The sequence below is a fragment of the Peromyscus eremicus genome, chromosome 7, assembly GCF_949786415.1.
Source record: "Peromyscus eremicus chromosome 7, PerEre_H2_v1, whole genome shotgun sequence".
Classification (NCBI taxonomy): domain Eukaryota; kingdom Metazoa; phylum Chordata; class Mammalia; order Rodentia; family Cricetidae; genus Peromyscus; species Peromyscus eremicus.
In genome coordinates this window covers 69,679,017-69,700,749 of record NC_081422.1, presented here as the reverse complement: position 1 = coordinate 69,700,749, position 21,733 = coordinate 69,679,017, and the positions used below count along the sequence as shown (strand labels likewise).

Sequence of the window (21,733 nt, the reverse complement as noted above, 5' to 3'; positions counted from 1 at the left end):
ACAGGCTTGTGCCATCAGGCCCGCTAGAAGCTGAATCTTAACTTGCTACTGACTGGGCTGACTTGTTTGGAAAATGACGATATATAAATCATTTTGCAAAGTGGCTGTCCTAGGTTGGAGGAGGCAATGCGGCCCCAGCCCCTGACTCTTGCCTATCTCTGACCCACCAGCTGTGCTCCCTAGAAACCCTGCTGTCCTCCTTTGAAAGAGTCTCCAGTACAGTGGTCCCCAACATTCCTAATGCTGTGACCTTCACGCTGGGGTGACCCCCAACAATACAATTATTTCGTTGCTTCTTCATAACTGTAGTTTTGCTACGGTTATGAATTGTAAATACCTGATATGTATGATATCTGTTAGGTGATCCCCGAAGGAGGTCACAGGTTGAGAAACACTGCTCTCGCAGGTCACAGGTCTGCTGGGTTCTAGCCCTTGTGGGCCTTTATGGGGCTCCACTTTGCCTTTCTGTGATGCTACCCAAAGTTTCCTCTGAGGCCCTTTCCCAGAGGTCACCTGTGCCCAGCTGTCCTGGTCCTTTCTTTATGTCCATACTCTCTAGAGACCTGCTTTAATTCAGGGCCATCTCCCTGAGGGGCAAAGAGAGCTCTCTAGAGTGTCAAAGTATAACCCAGAACCATTGTGTGTCCCTGAGACTCTAAGGGACATTTCAATAATACTAAGGACATAACAAAAATATATGTGGCATTTCTCACTCTCAGTTCCAAAGGGACTGCTGAAGTGACCGTGGCACCCTGATGGCTGGAAGAATGTCCTTTCTGCATTCTGAGGGTCTTTCTGGGGAGCAAAGGTCTGGGGCTGGGCCTACAAAGGCAAAGTCAGCACTATGCAAAGAGTCAGGCAGAAAAAGATAAGACAGGAGACCAGGCAATCCGGGGATACCCGACCCACCCTACCCCCTGCTTCTTAGGGACAGCAAATCTTTGGCTGGTCAGATGCCCAAGGCCATGCACAGTGCCAGTTTTACCCAGGAATGATTACCAGGGTCTAAAGTGACCTTTGATTCCCAGTACTAAAAAAAAAAAAAAAAAACTTTTTAAAGATGGGGTCTTGGGGCTGGGACTGTAGCTCAGTTGTAGAGTGCTGGTGAATCATGCCGGACAGTCTAGGTTTGGTCCCAGCAGTGTGCCTACAATTTTAGTGCATCCAGTGTGTGGTGCACGTTGGCAAACCCAATATTCCAGCACCTGAGAGGCAAGAGCAGAGGAACCAGAAGTTTACTATCATACTTGGCAACGTAGCAAGTTTGAGGGCAACCTGGGATACATGATACTTTGTTTCATAAAAAACAAGCCCGGGAGCAGTGAGCTTGTTCAGCAGGTAAGGGTTCTCGTTACCAAGCCTGAGGATCTGCGTTCGATGCCCAGGCACTGTACGGTGGAAGGAGCAAACAGACTCCCACCGGCTGTACTCTGACCTCTGCATGTGCTCTGTGGCATGTGTATTCACCTACACACACACAGAAGAAATGATTCGAATAATGAACAAATTAATATTAAAAAAAAAAGAGCAACTCCCCCCCTCCCCCATACACACACAAAATGAAAAGATGAGGTCTCACTATCTGGCTGAGGCTAGTCTTAAACTCTTAGGCACAAGCCATCCTCCTGCCTCTGACCCCCAAGTTCCTGGACTTACAAGTGTGTACCATTACTCCTGTTAACATGACATTTTACTACATAAGGTGTTTCTAAAAGAACCAACTTCTACACCTTTAAAAGAAAAAAGGAAGGAAAAGCAGGGACCTTGTAAGAAGCAGCAGCCAGTAGCATCTAGAAGGAACTGCAGATTCAAATAAAGACAGGATACTCCTTTGATAGCAAAGACATTATTATTCACGACCTGCCCATCAGTCTGTGTAAGTACAGCTGCTGTGCAGGTCACTCAAATATCATTTATATGGGTAACATCCACGTTAACGCGGGCATTTCTGATAACACTACTAGTAGGCTTTTAAACCAATTTAGTGTCTTGTCTTCTCTTGCCAGAAGGTTCTGTTTGTTCTCAGTAGCATTTGTGCTACAAATGGCAACCAGGTTTCCCCCTCAATGTAGGGGAATGCCCCACCCTAGACCATCATCTATCAGAGCATCACACAGTCCAACATATGGCCTGTTTTCGGCATGTGTCTGCTTCATTTCTAAAGGCTCTCCCAGACAAAAACATTTCATCTATAAAAATACAACTGAACAGGTTGGGAGAAAAAGATACTTTTACATAAAAACGGTTTTAAAAAGTGGTTCTGTGTAGCCACATTTGGAACTGGAATTTTCTTCTATGACAGACCAGGGAACAGTCATTCTTACAGCCCATGTAGCTGGCATGTCCAGAGGAAGGTTCTAGAACAGTCCACACCAAGAAAAGGTAGAGTTTAAAGTGCTCTGAAGACAGACCAAATTCACGGAAGCAACGGGGGACATTTTAAATGCCGATAAATGTGGAATTCTATCGGTTGGAATAACTTCAAAAACAGACAAATTTTACAAAGTGTTTGAGATGAAACAGGGACTCGAAAGGACAGTTGAAGGGCCAAGACCCACAGGAGTACATTTCCAGGAAGGGGACGGTTTTTCATGGTAACACTGGAGGGGCTGAGTGAGTGCTGAGCTGTGAAGTTGCTCCCATAAGCTAGCCCGTGGGAAGTCCTGGGTTCCTCTAGAAGTCATATCTACATGGGAGGACACATGTTCTTCACACACACTGTGAGAGGATTATGCCCAAACCTAGAAGACACAGATAGATCATTTTTAGTCGTTAGTTATTCATAAAACTTGAGTTTAAAAGAGGAAATCAAGCTGCACACACACACACACACACACACACACACACACACCCCTCACTCACACACTCCACCCAACAGGGCTCTCAAGAGCTTCAGCATGCTTGACACCTACCCCTCAGGTAACTGTGTGCAGGGCCTCTGCAGCCTGCTTACCAGCCACTGGTGACACCCTAAGATTGAGACCTGAACCATGTGTATCTTCATGGCTCATTGTTGTTATCAACACCTCACTACTAAACTTTGTTTTTTTAACACTGCAAAAAAAAAAAAAAATCTTTTTATCTATGTGTCCTGAAAGTAGGCATTCAACCTACTCCCATTAAAATAAATGTAACATGAAGGCCTGCTTACTTTCTAAGACCTTACTAAAATATTTTTCATTCATTTAGGCTTTAGTGTGTATGTGTCTATATACATGGGCATGTGTGCTCTAGTGAGCATGCGTAGGTCAAAGGATAATTCGGGGGCATCAGTTCTCTCCTACCACTATGTGGGTTCCAGGAATCAAACCCAAGCTGTCAGGCTTGGCAGCAAGCACCTTTACCCACTGAGACATCTTGTTGGCCCCTACCATCTGTCCAGCAATGTTAAAATTATTATGCTCCAAATATGTCCAAACCTAATCAAGTCTTTATCCAAAGACCCATCTCAAAGTAGACCCCTAAATCCCCACACAAGTCTCTGTCAGATTTGGGATCTTGCATAGCAATGAGCAATGTGCTTAGCACTCACATGCTCTGGGAACACCTGATGTATGGGGGCCCACAGGAGCTCCCTAGTAAGGCCTTACTCAAGGTCAGAAAGTCTGAGCTTGCTTTGCCCGTCAGGTCTGCATAATGGGATGATTTGGCCAAAGGTGTGGTTACCAGGTGTTTTGAAGGGTCTACACTTGTTGGTACTTTGTACCTCAACCTTGGTAGGGGGAGGTCTTTTGTTCCTCCCCTTGCTGATGTATAAAAAGCCCATCATGATTAAACTTGGGGCAACTGGGTATTGACCTAGGGCCCTCCCAAAGCTATCCTGTGTCTCTGTCTTTCTTGTCTTCTCTGTCTATATTTCTATCTAATACTTCCTTATTTCTCACTCCTCCCCACAAGAACCCTTCGACAGGTTGGAGCAGGTCTCCCACACCGATGCCCACCTCCTTGCTTTTAGCTATAGTGGTGGTATTCTAGGGGAGTTGCAAGTCTAATCAAAGTCACGAGGCCCCTTTCCTGGAATAGTCTTCACAGGGGCCTTCACAGCCTCACAGGGGCCTGTGACCTGACACATGAAATCTGTACTGGTATGGAGACCCCTTCAGCATAGGGAGCAGAGACTAGGAACCTGTGGCTTACTCAAGGCCAGAATCACAAAAGATCAGACATCTAGGGAAAAACAAAACATTTGGGTTATCTAGCTCCATTATTCTTTCAGCACCACGCGGATGCTCTTGGTCTCTCTGAACGCCTGTGAACGAAGCCCCTAACCTCCCAGAGACACCCCCTTGGCATCTGGAGTTCTGGCCACGAGAATGCTGGCTGACAGCCTGTCTCAGGAAGGCTACCGGTCCTTCCTTTCCTCTCACACAGGAAAACGGGACAGCTCTCTTACTCTTAGGGTGTGATCCCATGATCCTGAGCAGAATGCTGTCCCATCAGGAGAAACGCGAAGGGTACTGACACGGTTTTCATGTCCAAACAGGATGGAGACCCTGGAGCCCTTAAGAACGTCCCAGACATTGATGGTATAGTCATTGTACCCAGCAAAGAGCAGGCGACCTGGAAGCAGAAGATACAATGGTTAAACCAGGTCCTGTTTTCCCTCCCTTGACTGTCGCTCACTCACTAATGAATTTTCCCCATCCATCCATCCACCCATCCATCTATCCACCCCCCCACCCCACCCCATCCATCCACCCATCCATCCACCCACCCCCCATCTCCACCCCCACTCACCCACCCATCCATCCACCCATCCATCCACCCACCCACCCATCCACCCACCCATCCATCCACCCACCCATCCATCCACTCCCCATCTCCACCCCCACTCACCCACCCACCCACCCACCCACCCATCCATCCATCCACCCACCCATCCATCCACTCCCCATCTCCACCCCCACTCACCCACCCACCCACCCATCCATCCATCCACCCACCCACCCATCCACCCACCCATCCATCCATCCATCCATCCATCCATCCATCCATCCATCCATCCAATAAGACATAGATTCATCTAGGCCCACTGTGTGGCAGGCAATGTATGTTGCCTTTCCAATTCAGGAGAAAGCTATCACTATTCTCTGTGGAAGGCATGGGACAGAGAGGAATATCACTGTAGCATCAGGTGGCAGGAGCCACCCTGCCAGGCTCACGTGTGTGTAGGATGCCGCCGGGCCTTAGAGGAAGCAGGCACACTCCTGCCATTTCTAAACCTTCAACTTGAGTTTACAGAGACAAAAGCAAAGTGGTCAATGCTTTTGAGGGCTGAGCAGTTGAGTTGGGTAGAGGTGCCGTAAAGCGGCTGCAGTTCTGTGTGCAAAGGCACAAACTCAGAACAGGGGGTGTCCCATCAGCAGTGGCTTGGCTTCTGCTAGCTGCCTCCCGGCTGTGGGTGGAGCAGCAGGGAGTTTCAGAACTCACAGGGGAAGGGCCAGGGGATGAGGTGAAGGGAGGGGTATCGGAAGGGTCAGATGTGGCCTGAGCATACTGCTCCACAGAAAGCTCAGTGATGGGATGTGGGAGCCCGTTTTCAGGTTCCTCGTGGCTTTACCCAGCAGGTCCACATAGAGAGGATGATTAGGACCACGGGCCTGAGTGCAGGTGTCTGAGATGGTCTGCACTTGGCTGTGCTGGGGGGAGGTCTTTTGCTCCGCCCCTGGGCGTCTCTATAAAAACCCTGGGGCAGAGACAGTCAGGGCCTGTTGGAATAGGTTCCAGGCCCTCTCGAGGCTATCTTTTATTTTCTATCTGTTTATCTCCACAATCTAAATCCTTCTACCTAATCTATCTAATATTTCCTGCTGCTCGCACTCAAGAAAACTTCTGGGGAGCTGTGGGGTTGGTGGGTAAACTCCCCGCAGTGGGAAGCTAGGCAGAGGGCTGGTTTTTTAGGTCTAGTCTTACAGTCCCGGAGAAGTTTCTGAAAGGAAATCTTACCACTGAGGGAGAAGTCCACACTGGATGCTCCGAATATGATACTCTCCTTGGAGTAGATGGCGACCTCTCTATCTGCCCGCAGGTCATAGAGGCGACACTGGAGTGGGAAGAAACAGACAAAGGTCAATTACTCCTGGCTTCAGTTTCTCAAAGGGCAGACCACAGAGCTATGATGCGGGCCCAGCAGCTTCTGCAGTTTGAGGCATGACAGGAGAAAACCTCTTTACTTTTCTCCCCTATAATTTTATCCTTCAGCCTGGTTTCCTGCTAATCTCCATGGGACAGCGGAGACTCAAACAGCAAATCTAGAAAACTTCTTCACATACAGAGATAAACAGAGAGCCCTACTCTCTTTTCCATGATGAAGCACATGCAGTCATCCTGGAACATTCTGAAATACTTAGAAATTCGTGCACGAGGAGATGAAAGTACCCCTGCACCCCCCCCCCCCACAGTTTTAGAGGTATTTGCTAATGTCTATGATGTTCTTTTTTGTGTGTTTTTTCTATTTTATGTGTATGTGCTGGATACTTTTATGTCAACTTGACACATGCTAAAGTCATCTGAGAGGAGGGAACCTCAATTAAGAAAATGCCTCCATAAGGTTGGGTTGTAGGGATTGGGGATTTAGCTTAGTGGCAGAGCACTTGCCTAGCAAGTGCAAGGTCCTGGGTTAGGTACTCAGCTCTGGGAGAAGAAGAAAAAAAGTTTGGGTTGTAGGCAAGGCAGTTTCTTAATTAGTGATTGATGGAGGAGAGCCCAGCCCATTGTGGGTGGGGCCACCCTTGGGCTGGTGGTCCTGGGTTCTATAAAAAAGCAGGCTGAGCAAGCCATGAGGAGCAAGCCAGTAAGCAGCACCCCTCCATGGCCTCTGCATCAGCCCTGCCTCTAGGTTCCTGACTTGTTTGAATTCCTGTCCTGACTTCCTTTGATGATGAACAGTGTGATTTGAAAGTGTAAACCAAATAAACCATTTCCTCTCCAACTTGCTCTTTGGCCATGGTGTTTCATCACAGCAATAGAAACCCTAAGACTGTGTGGAAATCGATGGGGTGGGTGTTGCACTACCGTCTCTGTCAACATTATGTGGTAAGCATTTTCCAAAATTAGTCTTCAAAGAAGATGATTTACATGTCTGTCCAATATTCTCCATGTGGCTCTGTCACAATCTGTCAGGCCATGGCCAGCTAAATGGTCTTATGACTAATTTTCTCTTTCATGCATAATTCTACGATGAACATTTTTTTGTGGGAGGAAAACTGATTTCTGAATATATTACAAGGGGCAATGGGCTGGGCAGTGACAACAGTGCCCATAGCTACGTGATAAAAATGTTTATGTAAAAATCTTTATACACATATTGATGTCTGAAATAAAATTACATTAGCTTAGGAGCAGAACCCTTAGAATAGAATTATTTCCAGAAAATGGCATGGCCAAAATGTGTGTGTGTGTGTGTGTGTGTGTATTTTGTTGACACATATAAGAGTTTTTAAAAAACATTATTTATGTGAATATGGATGTGTGTGTGTGTGTGTGTGTGCGCGCGCACATGTATGGGTACCTGAGGAGGCTAGAAGAGGGTGTCAGATTTCCCCCAAACTGGAGTTATAGGAGGTTGTGAGCCACTTGAAATGGGTGCTGAGAACTGAACTCGGGTCCTCTGGAATGGCAGCCAGCTCTCTTAACCTCTGAGGCATCTCTTCAGCCCTAAGATTTTCATTATTACCAAAACTCAATTTCTCTTGTAATATCTTCCACGCAGCAGCTCAGAGCGAAAGCCTATTACTTAATGGGCTATTTGATATTTTTAAGGATGACAAGAAATGGCATTATGTTTTCTCCTAAAAACATATGTTGCATAATTTGCCACTAGCAACAAAACTGTGAGAACTGAATCTGTTTTTAGGTAAGCAACTAATGCCCGAGAGTTGTAAATGGTGAGAGGCATGAAAATATTTACTTACAGCAAAGTTTGTTCTGTAGCCCAGGCTAGCCGTGAGCTTGCTATGTCTGTGTAGCTAAGGATGACCTTGAACTCCTGTTCCTCCTACTTCCCTTGTGCCTTGATGACAAGCACTGTAACCACCATGCTGGGCTTTATGGCAGTGTTCTTAATGGGTGAGGGGGAGACTTAGGAAGAGTTCTCTCCAGATCGAAGATTGAGTACATGACAGCATGCCAATAATATGAAATACCAGACGAATATTAAGAGAATACACGAGTGAGAAATGCTTGTTAGGCACAGAATGTACATGAGCTGTTGTTATGTGGAAAAGACAAATATACAAATAGATACTGTGTTGACAAAGAGAGCGCATTCAGGATTCATTAAACTGTGTGTGGCTTTCCTTAGGAAAGGAGAGTAATTTAATTTTCTTCATTTTTTTCCCCTCATTGACTACCTATGACTTCTGTGACCAGAAAAGAAGTTGTTTAAAAAATAAATAAAGCACCAGGTGGTAGAGGTGGCGCACGCCTTTAATTCCAGCACTTGGAAGGCAGAGGCTGGTGGATCTCTGTGAGTTGGAGGCCAGCCTGGTCTACAAAGTGAGTTCCAGGACAGCCTGGGCTGCTCCACAGAGAAACCCTGACTCAGAAAACAAAACCAAAACCAACGAAACAAAGATAAAGGGCTGAAGAGATGGCCCCGCTGTTAAGATCACTGGCTGCTAATCCACAGGATCAGTGTTTGAGCACCCAGATGGCAGCTCACATCTGTAACTCCAGTCTCAGGGCATCCCAGTGCCCTCTTCTGGCCTCCAAGGGCACCAAACATGCATGTGGTGTGTAGATATACATACAGCAAAACATCCATACACATAAAAATACTTAAATAAAATTTGAAAAAAAATTAAAGCCTGATGCTTTCCTGTGGTGTTTTTTGGTTTCTTCTTTTGCTTTGCTTTAAATAAAATTTCCTTGTTACTTTTGCAAATAAATAAATAAAAACAAGCTATTATCTCTCCCCTTTGCCCTGAAAGGGCTCTCAATAACTCAGAAACCTACCGTGGCATCATCTGACCCAGAAGCAAAGGCGTCTCCACTGGGGTAGTATCTGCAGAGAGAGTTGGTAGAAAGCCTGTTAATGGGGAGCAGTCATCCCTAGCCACTGACACCCTCGCTCCCAGAACCCCTGGGATGGTGTCCTGGCTCAGGGTCTCAGACCCAGAAGCTCCACGTCTGGGACGCAGGCGGACTTTTGCACAGGCCAGAGGGGAGTCTCACGTGGTCTGACCACCAGCCCTTCATGTTCCTCTGGTAAACCCGGGACAGCGGCACTGCCTTGCAGAGAGGCCTGCTGAGAACCGAATGTCGTAACCCACATTCACCCTAGGCACCCAACAAAGCAGGAGCCCTATCATGCCCCTAATTCCCAAAGTGCGGCTCAGAGCACAGGGACAACAGGGTCAGACGGACAGAGCCACATCAGCTGTTGGCGCTGTACTTTGACAAGCAGTACTTTGGGCAATGACACCAGCTTTCCCAGCCCGGTTTCCTCTTCGGAAAAGTGAGGGTAATAAAGCCTGTCTTCACAGACAAGATCGAATAGGGCAGTGAGTCCCAAGAATCCTGTCTGCCACAAAATAAAAAGCAAGCAATGAACGGTGGCTATTCCCGCCGTCAGCTTCAGTAGGAAGTATGGATGTTAGATTATGAACCAGAAGCAGGGGTGGAGCGAGGGTGTTCACTTATTTATTACAGATGGGGTCTCATGTAGCCCACGCTAGCCTTGAACTCTGTATGTGAATGTCCTTGAACTTCTGACGGCCCAGCCTCCACCTCTGTTCTGAGTGCAAGAGTGAGCCACAACACCCGGTTTTATGCCGTGTTAGAACTCTGTGTTCCGTGTGTATTAGCTAAGCACTTTACTAGCTGAGCTACATCCCTTGAATAAGTGACTTTAATCCCTTCACTTTGCTCACACTCAGATGCGTCCCATCCCTTTCAAGGCGTCTTCTTTCTGGTTACAAATGGCCTCCACCCTACAGCTTGTCCTAGGGAGATGATAGTAAAAAAAAAATTGCTAACGAATAGGAAAGTTTATTAATTTTTTTAATGCACGCATTTGTGGAGGTGTGTGTGCATCTAGAAGGTGGAGGGCAGGCTCAGGTGTCAATCTCAGGACCATGTCCCCCTCCTTTGAGTCCGGTGCTCTCAGGGACCTGGAGTTCACCAATCAGTCTAGATTGGCTGGCCAGTCAGCCCCAGGGTATCCTCTTAGTTCTGCCTCCTCAGGGCTGGGGTTACAACCACCTGCCACTATGCATTTTTATGTGGACGATAAAGACTGAAGTTGGGTCCTCTAATGCTTTACTAGATGAGCTAACAACCCCTCAGCCCCAGCAAGCTTGGTTCTGTGTAACTACCTACCTTAAAAAGGTCTGACAGAAGGGGATGAGAACAGAAAGGTTGGAAGAAAAATGCCCGCAATGTTGAGCTCTGTCTGCCCCACACCATGGTATGGACGAGAGTGTGTGTGTGTGTGTGTGTGTGTGTGTGTGTGTGTGTGTGTGTGTGTGTTAGGTTATGTTCACGTGAGTGCAGGTGTCCTGAGGAGGCCAGAAGAAGGTGTTGGATTTCCTGGAGCTGGAATTAGAGGCAGTTGTGAGTCATCTGATGTGGGCGCTGGGAACCGAACTCAGAGGAGCATGTCTAGTGTTTTCTCATCAAGAGCAATGGATTTCTTAGGACCCTGAGCAGAAAGATGTTTCATATTTAGCCATGGCCGTGGCTCCTTCTGAACAAGTGAAGTCCCAACCCTTTTCTGGAACCTCATTCCCAGAGCTTGCTACCGACCGAACATCTCCACCAGGCTGCCGAGGGTTTTCTCAACTGAAGTAGCCCCGTGCGGGTTCAATGCCCAGCTCCCTCTATACTTCCCCTAGCCTTCCCTGTCTAAACAAATGGGCCACTGCTTACTGTCCAGATTAGAGACTGGGGCTTCCTGAGCGCGGAGCTCTTACCGTGTGGCCCATCTCACCTCGGTGCCCTTCCTTGCTAATTTGCAAGCCTGGCTCTTCATTCTCCTGGCTTCAGTCTCATGGGCCCTCGGCCTTGAAGGAGCAGCCCATCCATTCGTGCCTCTGTTCTCCCCTCCCCCATTGTACATGCATCTTGTGTATCTGGTTTGTTTCCTGAAGGGCAGTAGCAGCCTTGTCTACCTACCATGCTGTAACCCTACTTCTGAGGAGATCCTTGCCATGTGTACACTTCAATAAGTATGTGAAGAATGGCCAAGAAATACTGGCTCGCTTAGGGAGGACATGGGTTGTCTCTAAAGCAAGTAGATTAAGAGCTCCTGGGAACTGGAGCCTTTCCTGTTGAGGAGCGCTTTCTCCTCAGGTATCCTCTGGTGTGTGTGTGTGTGTGTGTGTGTGTGTGTGTGTGTGATTGAAGCCCGGGTAAAGCCCCAGGACAGAGGATCTCAAGCATATGACTCACTGACCGGACACTGTTGACATCAGATTCATGAGTTTCAAAGGCTTGCACGCACTGGCCAGAGCGCATGTCCCACACCATAGCCTTCTTGTCACAGCTCTGCAAACAGAAAGTCATCCGGTTATACACTGCAGGGACTATGTATAGCCAGGGATGAACCTTAACACACGACTCTCCTCCACCCGCTAAGCCCGAGGAGGCAGACCCGACTGATCTCAGGGTAGAAGAGCAGGCAGGTTTCTCTACACTTCCCCCTTTAGCATGTTTCCTTCTTTTGGACGTCTCTGACCTTCGGTGTTTCCTCCCCACTTCCTCCTGGGCATTTCACTTTCCTTCACCCCTCTACCGTTTTCTCCCTTCTACCCACTCACACGCACGCACGCGCGCGCACACCAAAGGCAAGCAGATCTTGGTGCTCGTGGAGGGGGTGGGGATGCCCAGACCTGTGACACTAAGGGATGGGTTGGTGGCAGCCAAGAGCCTCAGCTTTGCTGGAGTTGTAGAGCCAGCCCTCAGCAGAGTTAGGAACGGGGTTCCTTTGGGCCACCTGCACCTCAGCAGCGTGCCAACCTGGGAAACAGCTGTCCCAGGGCCTCTTCATAGGCCTGACATTGAACAACTGGGGGAGAGGGTGGAAAGTCACCCCCCACCCCTCAACCGTGAAAACTGCAAGCTCTCTCTGAGTCATTCACAAGCCAGAGAACTATAGTGAAAGATTTTCCATATCATGCTATCAAGATTCTGGGAGCTTTTTGATACATTCCCACAGGGCTTGACTACAAAAGGCATTCTCTCAACAGTTAGATGAATTGATGGTGTAAAGCATTCAAGTTTGTTGGTTTCAAAGGTATAAAGAGGTATGGTGCCATCTTAGGTGCACCCGTCATGGCGTATAGCCCCCTGAGAGTTTCACTGAGGACAAAGACAATACAATCCAAGTATCTCCAACCACCTGGTGAACGCTAAAGCGAATGGGGCTCGTGTATGCAAAGAAACAATATAACCTACAGAGAGAATGGTCATTTCAAGAGAGCAGTGTGGTTGAGCAGGGACGATGCAGTTATGCGAAGGCACAGGGAGAAGACATACATGGATGGCCAAAACGAGAAGAAAATCAGGGTCTCTCCCAGTGAGCAATGGGAGGCTCCCAGGGGCTCGACTCCAGGGCTGAGGCCTGGGCAGTTTGCAGTAGAGAGCTACAGAAATCACCTCCATCTCCTGAACATGGGAGGCAGGTTTGGGGGTTGGTACAGCCAGTCTAGCTGTATTATTCCAAATCTGCCCAGAAACACCCCTCCCAACTACACAACACACGCCAGAAACTCTTTCATCTACTGTGGGTACTATCTGGGGGGAAGAGGCAGCAACAGCTATTGTGAAGTATGTTAAGCTTCTAGACGAAGTCAGTTAGGGTACTGTATGCTGATTCCTGTAGTTCCTCTTCCGTTTCCTGCACCCAAGGGTGGGAGAGGAGGATGCTAGCCAAGAGATGTGGGAAGGGTGTGTTCCTCCCCTCCCCTACTTTCCCCACTACCGCCCGCCCAGTGATATCCCAGCACTGGCCCATCTTAGCATGCATTGCGCATGCCCAGCGGCCTCTGGTTGAGCTAAGATGCCAACTTTATTTGAGGAATCTTAGATACACGGTGACAGACACGCACCCCAAGTTGTAGCATTCAAACAGAACATTCCAGATCTCTATAGAGACTTCTGGATGTCAGTGACAGAAGGAAGGGAGCCTGGAGACAGTGCTGATGTGGCCGCAGCTGACGTGGCCGCAGGAACTGGGGTTTCCAGCTGCAGGGAGCTGAAGACGAGAGAGACAGGACCAGACCCGAGGACAGAAAAGGACTGACAGAGTCTCCATCCCTAGTGGACAAAGCACCCCAGAGATTTTTCTTGTCTTTACCCCAGACACGAAGGTGTTTCCAGTTTCTGAGGGGGCCAGGTCCAAGCAGAGGACATCAGCCCCATGCCCATGGAAACTCTGTAACAGCTGTCCACTCTCTACGTCCCACAGGGCGCATGTCCCATCACCACTGGCTGTCAGGATCTGCATGAAGAAAGAGTGTTGGGGAAGGTTAGCTAACGGCTTACCCTTCCACAGAGTACAGCAGACCATGCACATGCATCGTACACACATATACATGCACACACACACACACACACAGACACACACACAGACACACAGACACACAGACACACACACACACACACACACACACACACACACACACACACACACGACTAAGGACAACCACAGAAAAGTCTCTCCTACAGCTTGGAAGGTCAGAATGTGTGAGTGGTAGTTTTTTATTTGTTTGGTTTTTTTTTGAGACAGGGTTTCTCTGTGTAGTTTTGGTGCCTGTCCTGGATCTCACTCTGTAGACCAGGCTGGCCTCGAACTCAAGGAGATCCACCTGCCTCTGCCTCCTGAGTGCTAGGATTAAAGGCATGCACCACCACGGCCCATCCAGCCCGGTGTGCTTTTAACACTTCCCAGTCCCTAAGTCGTGGGTCACACACGTTCCCCAGAGCTGAAATCCCCATGGTCTCGCTGGTGTGCTTCCAGGGCCCCATACCTGCCTTGCCTGCAGGAGATGCTCCCACTGTGGTGCAGACACTCAAGTGTTCTCAGACATCAGCTTGCACACAAACTGCAGGGCTTTTGTGGATGTCACACATTTGGGTGGGACCTGAGCATCTGCTTGTCCCTGAACTCCATGATGAGGCTGCTGAGGGTCACTGAGCATCGAGGGTGGAGGAAGCCTTTGTTACACACTCCTGTGGCTGCTTTTCTCTGAGCAGAACACTGTTCTGGGGCTCCCTGTCCACAGCCTCGTGTAACCTCTGCCATCTGCTGCTGCTCAGCCTTTGCTAAGGTGTACGTGTCTGCAGGAGGACCATGTGTTGGTCTCTGTTCTCCTGCAATGCTTAGAGGCAGTGAGAATAAATGCAACATAACTTCCTGTCACTGTGCCAAGTGATCCTGGGACTCAACAGGCTTTCCTGTTACAATCTCATACAACACAGGCCTAGCAAAGAGAAACCTAGCTGCGGGGTGGAGGCAAGGCTCATTGCTTAGGAGGCATGAAGCCTGGGTTCGATCCCAGGGTTGGTTTGTTTAGGGCTGGGGCCATCACTGAGTTGGTAAAGCGCTTGCCATGCTGACACGGGGACCTGAACTGGAGCTGTGTAAAAAGCTAGGCATGGTGGTACACACTTGTAATCCAGTGTGGGGAGGCGAAGACAGGTGGGGCCCAGGGTCTTGCTGGATGGCCATCCTACCCTCACTGGGGAGCCCCAAGGCCTAGTGAGAGACCCAGTCTCAAAAAATAAGACAGCTGGCTCATAAGGATCAACATCTGGTCTAACCTCTGGTTTCCATGTGTATACATGTGTACACATGCATGAACACACACACACACACACACACACACACACACACACACACACGCCCTAGCCGCTTGCTGTAGGAATTACTGTACCTGGAAGAAAAGAGGCCAGCCATACAACTTACTTACCTAGGTCAACAGCTTGAACACCAAGTCTCACTTCAAGACCCTCAGCTCTCTGGGCTTCCAGTCCAGCACTATTGCGTCCTAAAGCAGGTTTCTGCCTGCCTTGCAGGTCTGTATGACTGAACCAACTGTGGGAGCAGTCACAACCCATCAGAGAAGCGCAGTGGGAGTGTTAGAGCTTTACTGCGCTTGCTGTGGCTGATGCAAAGCAGGGCACAGACTTAACGCCCGTAACATGTTGTTCTTGCTTTTTTAAATTAAAAGACTTTTTTATTTATTTATTTATTTATGTGTGTGTGTGTGTGTGTGTGTGTGTGTGTGTGTGTGTGTGTGTGTGTGAAGGTGTGTACATGTCTGTCTTTGAGTGCTGAAGTCAAAATAAAGTGTCAGATCTCTGGCAGCTGGAGTAATAGGCATCTTTTGGGATGCCCAGCTTCTTATGCGCCATCTCTTCAGCCCCAATTTTTATTTTTATTTTTTCTTAAGATTAGAATGTAAGGGCTGGAGAGATAGCTCAGAGATTAAGAGCACTGGCTGCTCTTGCAGAGGACCAGGGTTTGGTTTCCTGCACCCACATGGCTTTCAACTATCTATAACTCCAGGGGATCTGATGCCCTCTTCTGGCCTCTGTGGGCACTGCATGCACGTGGTACACAGACATACGTGCAGGCAAACACTTAATACACATAAAATAAATCAATCTCAAATGAAATTTCAAAATCAAAGTGTAAAGCATGGACAGGGAGATGCATGCAGAGCACAGCCCCAAAGCCCAGCAGCTGTGAAGTGTTCGGCTCCTGCCTTACAGGCTGCACTCTGCCCTCCACCTAACCAAAGCAGAGCGCTGACCACAACACCCAGAGCCCACCTTAACTCTACCTCAGTGCTCCTGGGTTTCCTCTTTCTGATTTTATTAAGAACAGTGACCAAGGAGAAACGACCTCTGGAGCCTGCACCACACCGGGCATGACTTACTGTACAGTTCCCGGATGTGCTGTGCAGGGGAGTGTCCCAGGGTGATATGAGCGCTCACCTGCATGTCCGAATTGGTGAAGCTGCAGGCTGACAGGTAGTTGGTGTGCATAGCGACTGACTTTTTCTTAGCAGCCATGTTCTCGTTCTTGTCAAATGTCAGAGGATACACGGAACACTTATTATCCAGACCCCTAGCACAGAAGACAGAGGTTGACGCGGAAGGATGAGAGACATGCGTCCTTTCTCATTGTTACTGACTCTGCAAATGTTTTTCTTCAGCAGTATCTTAACATTAAAACCTCTCCCTTTGGACTCTGAAGACCTTCTGATCTACCGTCAAACCCACAAATATGAAATTGGAAATTCCTTTCCTTGGATTCACAAACAAGTGTGCAGGAGCAAATGCAGAACCATCTAAGTGCAAACATGGTATTTTACGTCTACGTAGATCAAGGTGCACATGTACGTCTCCCCCAAATAAGAACATTCCTTACGTATCTGCTGCATCTTTATCACAGCTGAGAGATTAACAAGGGTTCCTTATCAGCTAATAAGGAGCTGAGGAGCTAAGGACCTAATGGCTGGAGAGATGGCTCAGTGGTTAAGAGGACTAGAGGACCTAGGTTCAATCCCAGCAACCACAGGGCAGGTCACAACCATCTGTAACTCCAATTGTAGGGGCTCCAAAGCTCTCTTCTGGCCTCTGAGGGCACCAGGTACGCATGTGATGCATAGACTATACAAATACCCATAATAAAATTAAAGAGACAAAAATTAGCAAATGCAAAAATCAACAAAACTGTTAGAAAAATGGATATTTATTTATTTACTTATTTTTAAAAAGGAGCACTTATTGCTTTTGCAGAGGACCTGGGTTCATTTCTCAGCACTCACATATTGGCTCACAATCATCTGTAACATCAGTTCCAGAAGATCCAACACCCTCTTCTAACCTGTGTGGGCACTGGGCACGCACATGGTGTACACGTATACATGCAGGTAAACACTTACACAGAATAAAATCAATAAATCTAAATTTTTTATTGAAAAAGTATTATTAGTGCTGTCTGTGTGTGTGTGTGTGTGTGTAGGAGAGAGAGAGGCAGAGGAAGAGAGACAGGGGAATGCACCACAGCATACTTCCAAGAGTCAGTTCTCTCCTTCCACAGTGAGATCCAGGGACTGGACTCAGGTCATCAGCTTGCATAGCAAACACATTTACTCTCTGAGCCATCTCGTGGGCATCTGTCCAGTTTCTCATGTGGGTGATGGGGTCTGAACTCGGGTCCTCATATTCATTTATCCCCTGAACCACTACCCCTGGGCCTCTGATTGGTTTCGTTGTTCAGGACAGCTCTTGGCCAGCCATTTCTTTCTTTTTTTTTTTTTTTTTTTTTTTTTCTTCGGTTTTTCGAGACAGGGTTTCTCTGTGTAGCTCTGGAGCCTGTCCTGGACTAGCTCTGTAGACCAGGCTGGCCTCGAACTCACAGAGATCCGCCTGCCTCTGCCTCCCGAGTGCTGGGATTAAAGGTGTGCGTCACCACAACCCGGCTGGCCAGCCATTTTTAAGGGCCGCTCACTCTGGACTTAATTGTTTTTCATGGTTAGAAAGTACAGGGATCTCTGAGTTCAAGGCCAACCTGGTCTACAGAGTGAGTTCCAGGATAGCTAGGGCTACACAGAGAAACCCTCTAAAAAAAGAAAAGAGCTGGGCAGTGGTGGCGCACGCCTTTAATCCCAGCACTGGGGAGGCAGAGCCAGGCGGATTTCTGTGAGTTCGAGGCCAGCCTGGTCTACAGGGTGAGTTCTAGGAAAGGCGCAAAGCTACACAGAGAAACCCTGTCTCAAAAAACAAAAAAATAAATAAATAAATAAATAAGTAAGTAAGTAAGTAAGTAAAAATAAAAATAAAAATAAAAAAAGAAAAGAAAAGAAAGTAAAGGCCTGTGTCAGAAATGTTTCGGATCGTTTGGATTTTGGAATATTTGCCTATACAAAGCAAAACAGTATTTTGTGGCTAATGGGACATTTGAAAAACTTACCCACAAGCGATGGCACATCCCGATGGAGCATAAGCACACGCCATCACCCACGTGCAGGGCATGGTGACCGCATGCTCCTGAAACATTAGCACCAAGCAGGAGTGAACAACAGGCACTTACTTCCTCACAGGTCTTACTGTCTGAGCTTTTACAAAATAACAAACACCGAGTCGCCACTGATTTGTCACTGTTTACACAGCAGTGGCACCGGACGAAAGTGGACTTCACACTGACGGGGGGCTCAGCCTGCCGGTACAAACCAGGTCTCAGCTAGTGAGAAACGGCAAGGCTTTACTTCGTTATTTTTTACCATTTGCCAGGGGCCTGACCATGAGGGACTCTGCCCTGGAAAATGGCCCTCACTTGACCATGGCACGCTCCGGCTGCTGACCACATCTACTAACACATTTAATAACGTAGACTATGCACTAGGTTCCCTTTTCTTGCAGTGAGAAACAAGCCTTTCTTTCCAGACAGATATTGACGCCCATACTTAGCACACGGCACTATCTTGTACAGATGCTGGGGGCCCCCCCGGCCTGCAACCATACCTGTGTTTAGAGTTTTGGTCTTTATCCTATGGAAACGGTCTAACCTTAGCTCTACCTGAGGTGTGTGTGCCAAGAGTACCCCCGCCTTGGACTCAGACTGCCCCACCCCCACAGTGTGTCGGTCTGATCCAGCTGCAGTCTCCTTCCTCACCAACGTGTGCTCATTTCTACAGTTTTATGGGCTCTGGCCAGAGGTAGAGACGGGAGAGAAGACAGAAACTGGATCCTTTTCATGATCATTCAGAGGAAAAATACAAAGCAGGGTCGAGTGTGGGGGTTTAACAGGTTTCTCACGCTGTGCCCAATCTGGGGGTGGACCTATGTGGTCCTCTGGGGGTCAGGCTGGGGGTGCTGGCAGAGTTTCCATGGTCATTCAGAGGGGTCCCAGAGGGCAGTCAGGCTGAGAATCCCAGGATGTGGTTAGGAGGGACACCTCACCTTGTTAGTCGTGAAGGAGTCCCACACAATCACCTTCCCGTCCTGCAGAGAGAAGAAACAACAGTTCAGGGGTGGGCACCTGCCAGCGCGTTCTTACCAGTAATGGCCTGGAAGTCCTCAGAGTTGTGTCCTGATGGGCAGCAAGGGAGGCAGCCGAAATCAGGATGATCAAGACCCTCCCACTTATGTGAATGAAGGGGGTGAGGAAGTGGGGGCTGGGTTTTCCAGAGAGCTTTATGAAGGCGTGGCTCTCTGTTTCACATTTTTTATCTGGATGGCATGAGAGAAAGCAAGACTCTGATACTTTCTTTCCTGTTGGACAGAGGCTCATGCAGCCTGGGCTGGCTTAGACCTTGACCGGTAGCCGAGGATGACCTTGAACGCTGGATCTGCCTGCTCTCTGAGTGCCGGGTTTACAGGCATGCACCACCATGCCGGCTCAGGCTCAGCTTGGTAATCCCTCAAGCCATTTGGAAGTACAGCTGGTGAAGGAGGCCAGGGGATGGGCTGGGAAATCCCCCTGAGGCAGAAGCAAGGGTCTGCTGTTAAAGTGACAGAATCTCTCTGGACCACATCCGGTGGGAGGGGTCAGGGTAATGCGAAGAGTGGCTGAGGTCAAGGGGCAATGTTTGCGGCCCTTTAAGATCCCTGGGCTCACGTGTCTCTGGACCTAACTTTTGACTAAATGGCCAAACAGGATGCACAGGATGGTTTAGGAAAGCCACACACTCTGTAGACAGGGCCACTGATTCAGTGTGGCGATTTCCTCTGCCTCGCTGCCTGCCATTTCCCACCGCCTACCCACTGTGCACTCCGAAGTCTCGTTAAACTAAATGTGCTCTTCCACAAGCTGATGTACTTGCCAGGCGCCCACATACCTGGAGAGAATGTACCTCCACCCCCAAACCCTATTCCCATGCATCAGGGTGATCAATCTCCTTTGTTAAAGGGAGAAGGTTTCTGGTAATCCAAAGATTGTTCCAGAATCATCAGTGTTTCCAGCCTCCATCCAACACTTCCACGCATATCCCCCTTGAGCAGCGGTGGATGCATGGAGGGTACTCAGAAGTGGCCATGTGGCCTTGCCTCCTCTTCCTTCTCCAGTAAGAGTGGCACACCAGGGCTGGGGATGTAAGTGAGTCACTAGACTGCTTGTCTGGCATGCATGAAGCCCCGGGTTCAGTTCTCAGCCCTTCACAAACTGGGTGTGGTGGTGCACACCTGTAATCCTAGCACTTGGGAGGTGGAGGCAGGAGGGTCAGAAGTTCGAGGTTATCCAAGGTAACAGTGATTCTGAGGCCAGCCTGGGAAACTGGAGACCCTGTCTTTAAAAAGGAGGCAGGTGAGTGACAGGAAATCCCCCACACTTGGATGCTTGCAAAGATTTAAAAGTCAAATAGCTGAGTAGCAACCACTTTATATAAGTAAAGACTAGACAGAAATGCACTAAAAATGGTAAGTTGGATATGGTAACATGAATCAGCACTTGAGAGGCTGACGCAGGGGAATTGTACATGTGAGGACAGTTCCTACAAAGCAAGACCTTGTCTAACAAAACTGAACAATAAATAAAATTTAATTAAGATAATGGTTGAAACAGAGGAGTGAAAATTCTGCTCCATTTCTGGTGTTTTTAATATGCATGGGGGATAAATTTGTTATGGATATAAAATAAAAAGCGAGTGCAACATGACATGTTAGAGCTACAGGTCACACAGCAAATTAATAACACTTGTCCTGCCGGGCGGTGGTGGCGCACGCCTTTAATCCCAGCACTTGGGAGGCAGAGCCAGGCGGATCTCTGTGAGTTCGAGGCCAGCCTGGACTACCAAGTGAGTTCCAGGAAAGGCACAAAGCTACACAGAGAAACCCTGTCTCAAAAAACAAAACAAAACAAAACAAAAAAAACCACTTGTCCTGTCCAGCATGACCCTGATAGAGACATTAGAGCAGGGAGTCATCCAGAGCATGTACATTGTCTTTTTAAAAAGATTTTTATTTTTACGTGTGTGTGTGTGTGTGTGTGTGTGTGTGTGTGTGTGTGTGAGAGAGAGAGAGAGAGAGAGAGAGAGAGAGAGAGAGAGAGAGAGAGAGAATGTGCATGTGAGTGTAGTGTCCACAGAGGCCAAAGGAGGTCGCTACATCCCCTGGATCTGGTGTTATAGAGCGTTGTGAGGTACCTGAAGTGGGTGATGGGAACTAAGCCTAGGTCCTCTGCAAAAGCAATACAAATCTCCCCACCCCAGAACACGTACACTTTCATACTTACAAAGGTTATTAAGAAAAGATGAACCCTTGTTTGAAAGACCTGATCCACAGCCAGATGTGTGGGAAAGCCTATACTGATCATAAGAGTCTGATCTACAGACTATATTAGTTCATAGGTTTCCGTTTGGTTGAGACAAGGTCATAGGTAGCCCAGGCTGCTCTTAAACTCATGTAACCAAGGATGACCTTGAACTCCTGACCCTCCTGCCTCCACCTCTCAGGTGCTGGTATTGTAGGTACATGCTACCATACCTGGTGGTGATTAATAGGAGACCAGCACCACTGAAACAGAACTTTCTGGAAGTGTTTCCTGAGGGTTAGCACATGGAGGCTGTGGTCCAGAGGCAGCCAAGGTTGTACCTCATGCTGGCAGCTGAACTTGGTAATGTGTAAGAGTCACTCAGGTGGTACTGGTTTTGAAGGCACTAAGGAAGGGGTCATGGAGAGCAGCTGAGGCCTGACACTATGTGACAAGGCTGGAGTCCCGGAAGGAGAGGCCATTGGGAAAGTTCAGCCTCCGTAGCAGTGGAAGGCCCAGGATTGAAGGGGT

The 21,733-nt window shown here is 48.3% G+C and overlaps 1 protein-coding gene across 1 annotated transcript in view; it reads right to left on the bottom strand.

The window, feature by feature from the left end:
• Positions 1–1,830: 1,830 nt before the first annotated feature.
• Positions 1,831–21,733, bottom strand: part of Gnb5 (G protein subunit beta 5) — a 33,091-nt gene continuing 13,188 nt past the window's right edge. The window contains exons 3-11 of the mRNA XM_059268247.1: positions 18,916–18,957; positions 17,927–18,003; positions 15,943–16,075; positions 13,298–13,441; positions 11,396–11,487; positions 8,956–9,004; positions 5,947–6,043; positions 4,394–4,560; positions 1,831–2,741 (exon numbers count right to left, since the gene is read on the bottom strand). Coding sequence (XP_059124230.1) covers positions 2,730–2,741; positions 4,394–4,560; positions 5,947–6,043; positions 8,956–9,004; positions 11,396–11,487; positions 13,298–13,441; positions 15,943–16,075; positions 17,927–18,003; positions 18,916–18,957 — 813 coding nt within the window. The 3' untranslated portion in view covers positions 1,831–2,729. The remainder of the gene's footprint in view (positions 2,742–4,393; positions 4,561–5,946; positions 6,044–8,955; positions 9,005–11,395; positions 11,488–13,297; positions 13,442–15,942; positions 16,076–17,926; positions 18,004–18,915; positions 18,958–21,733) is intronic.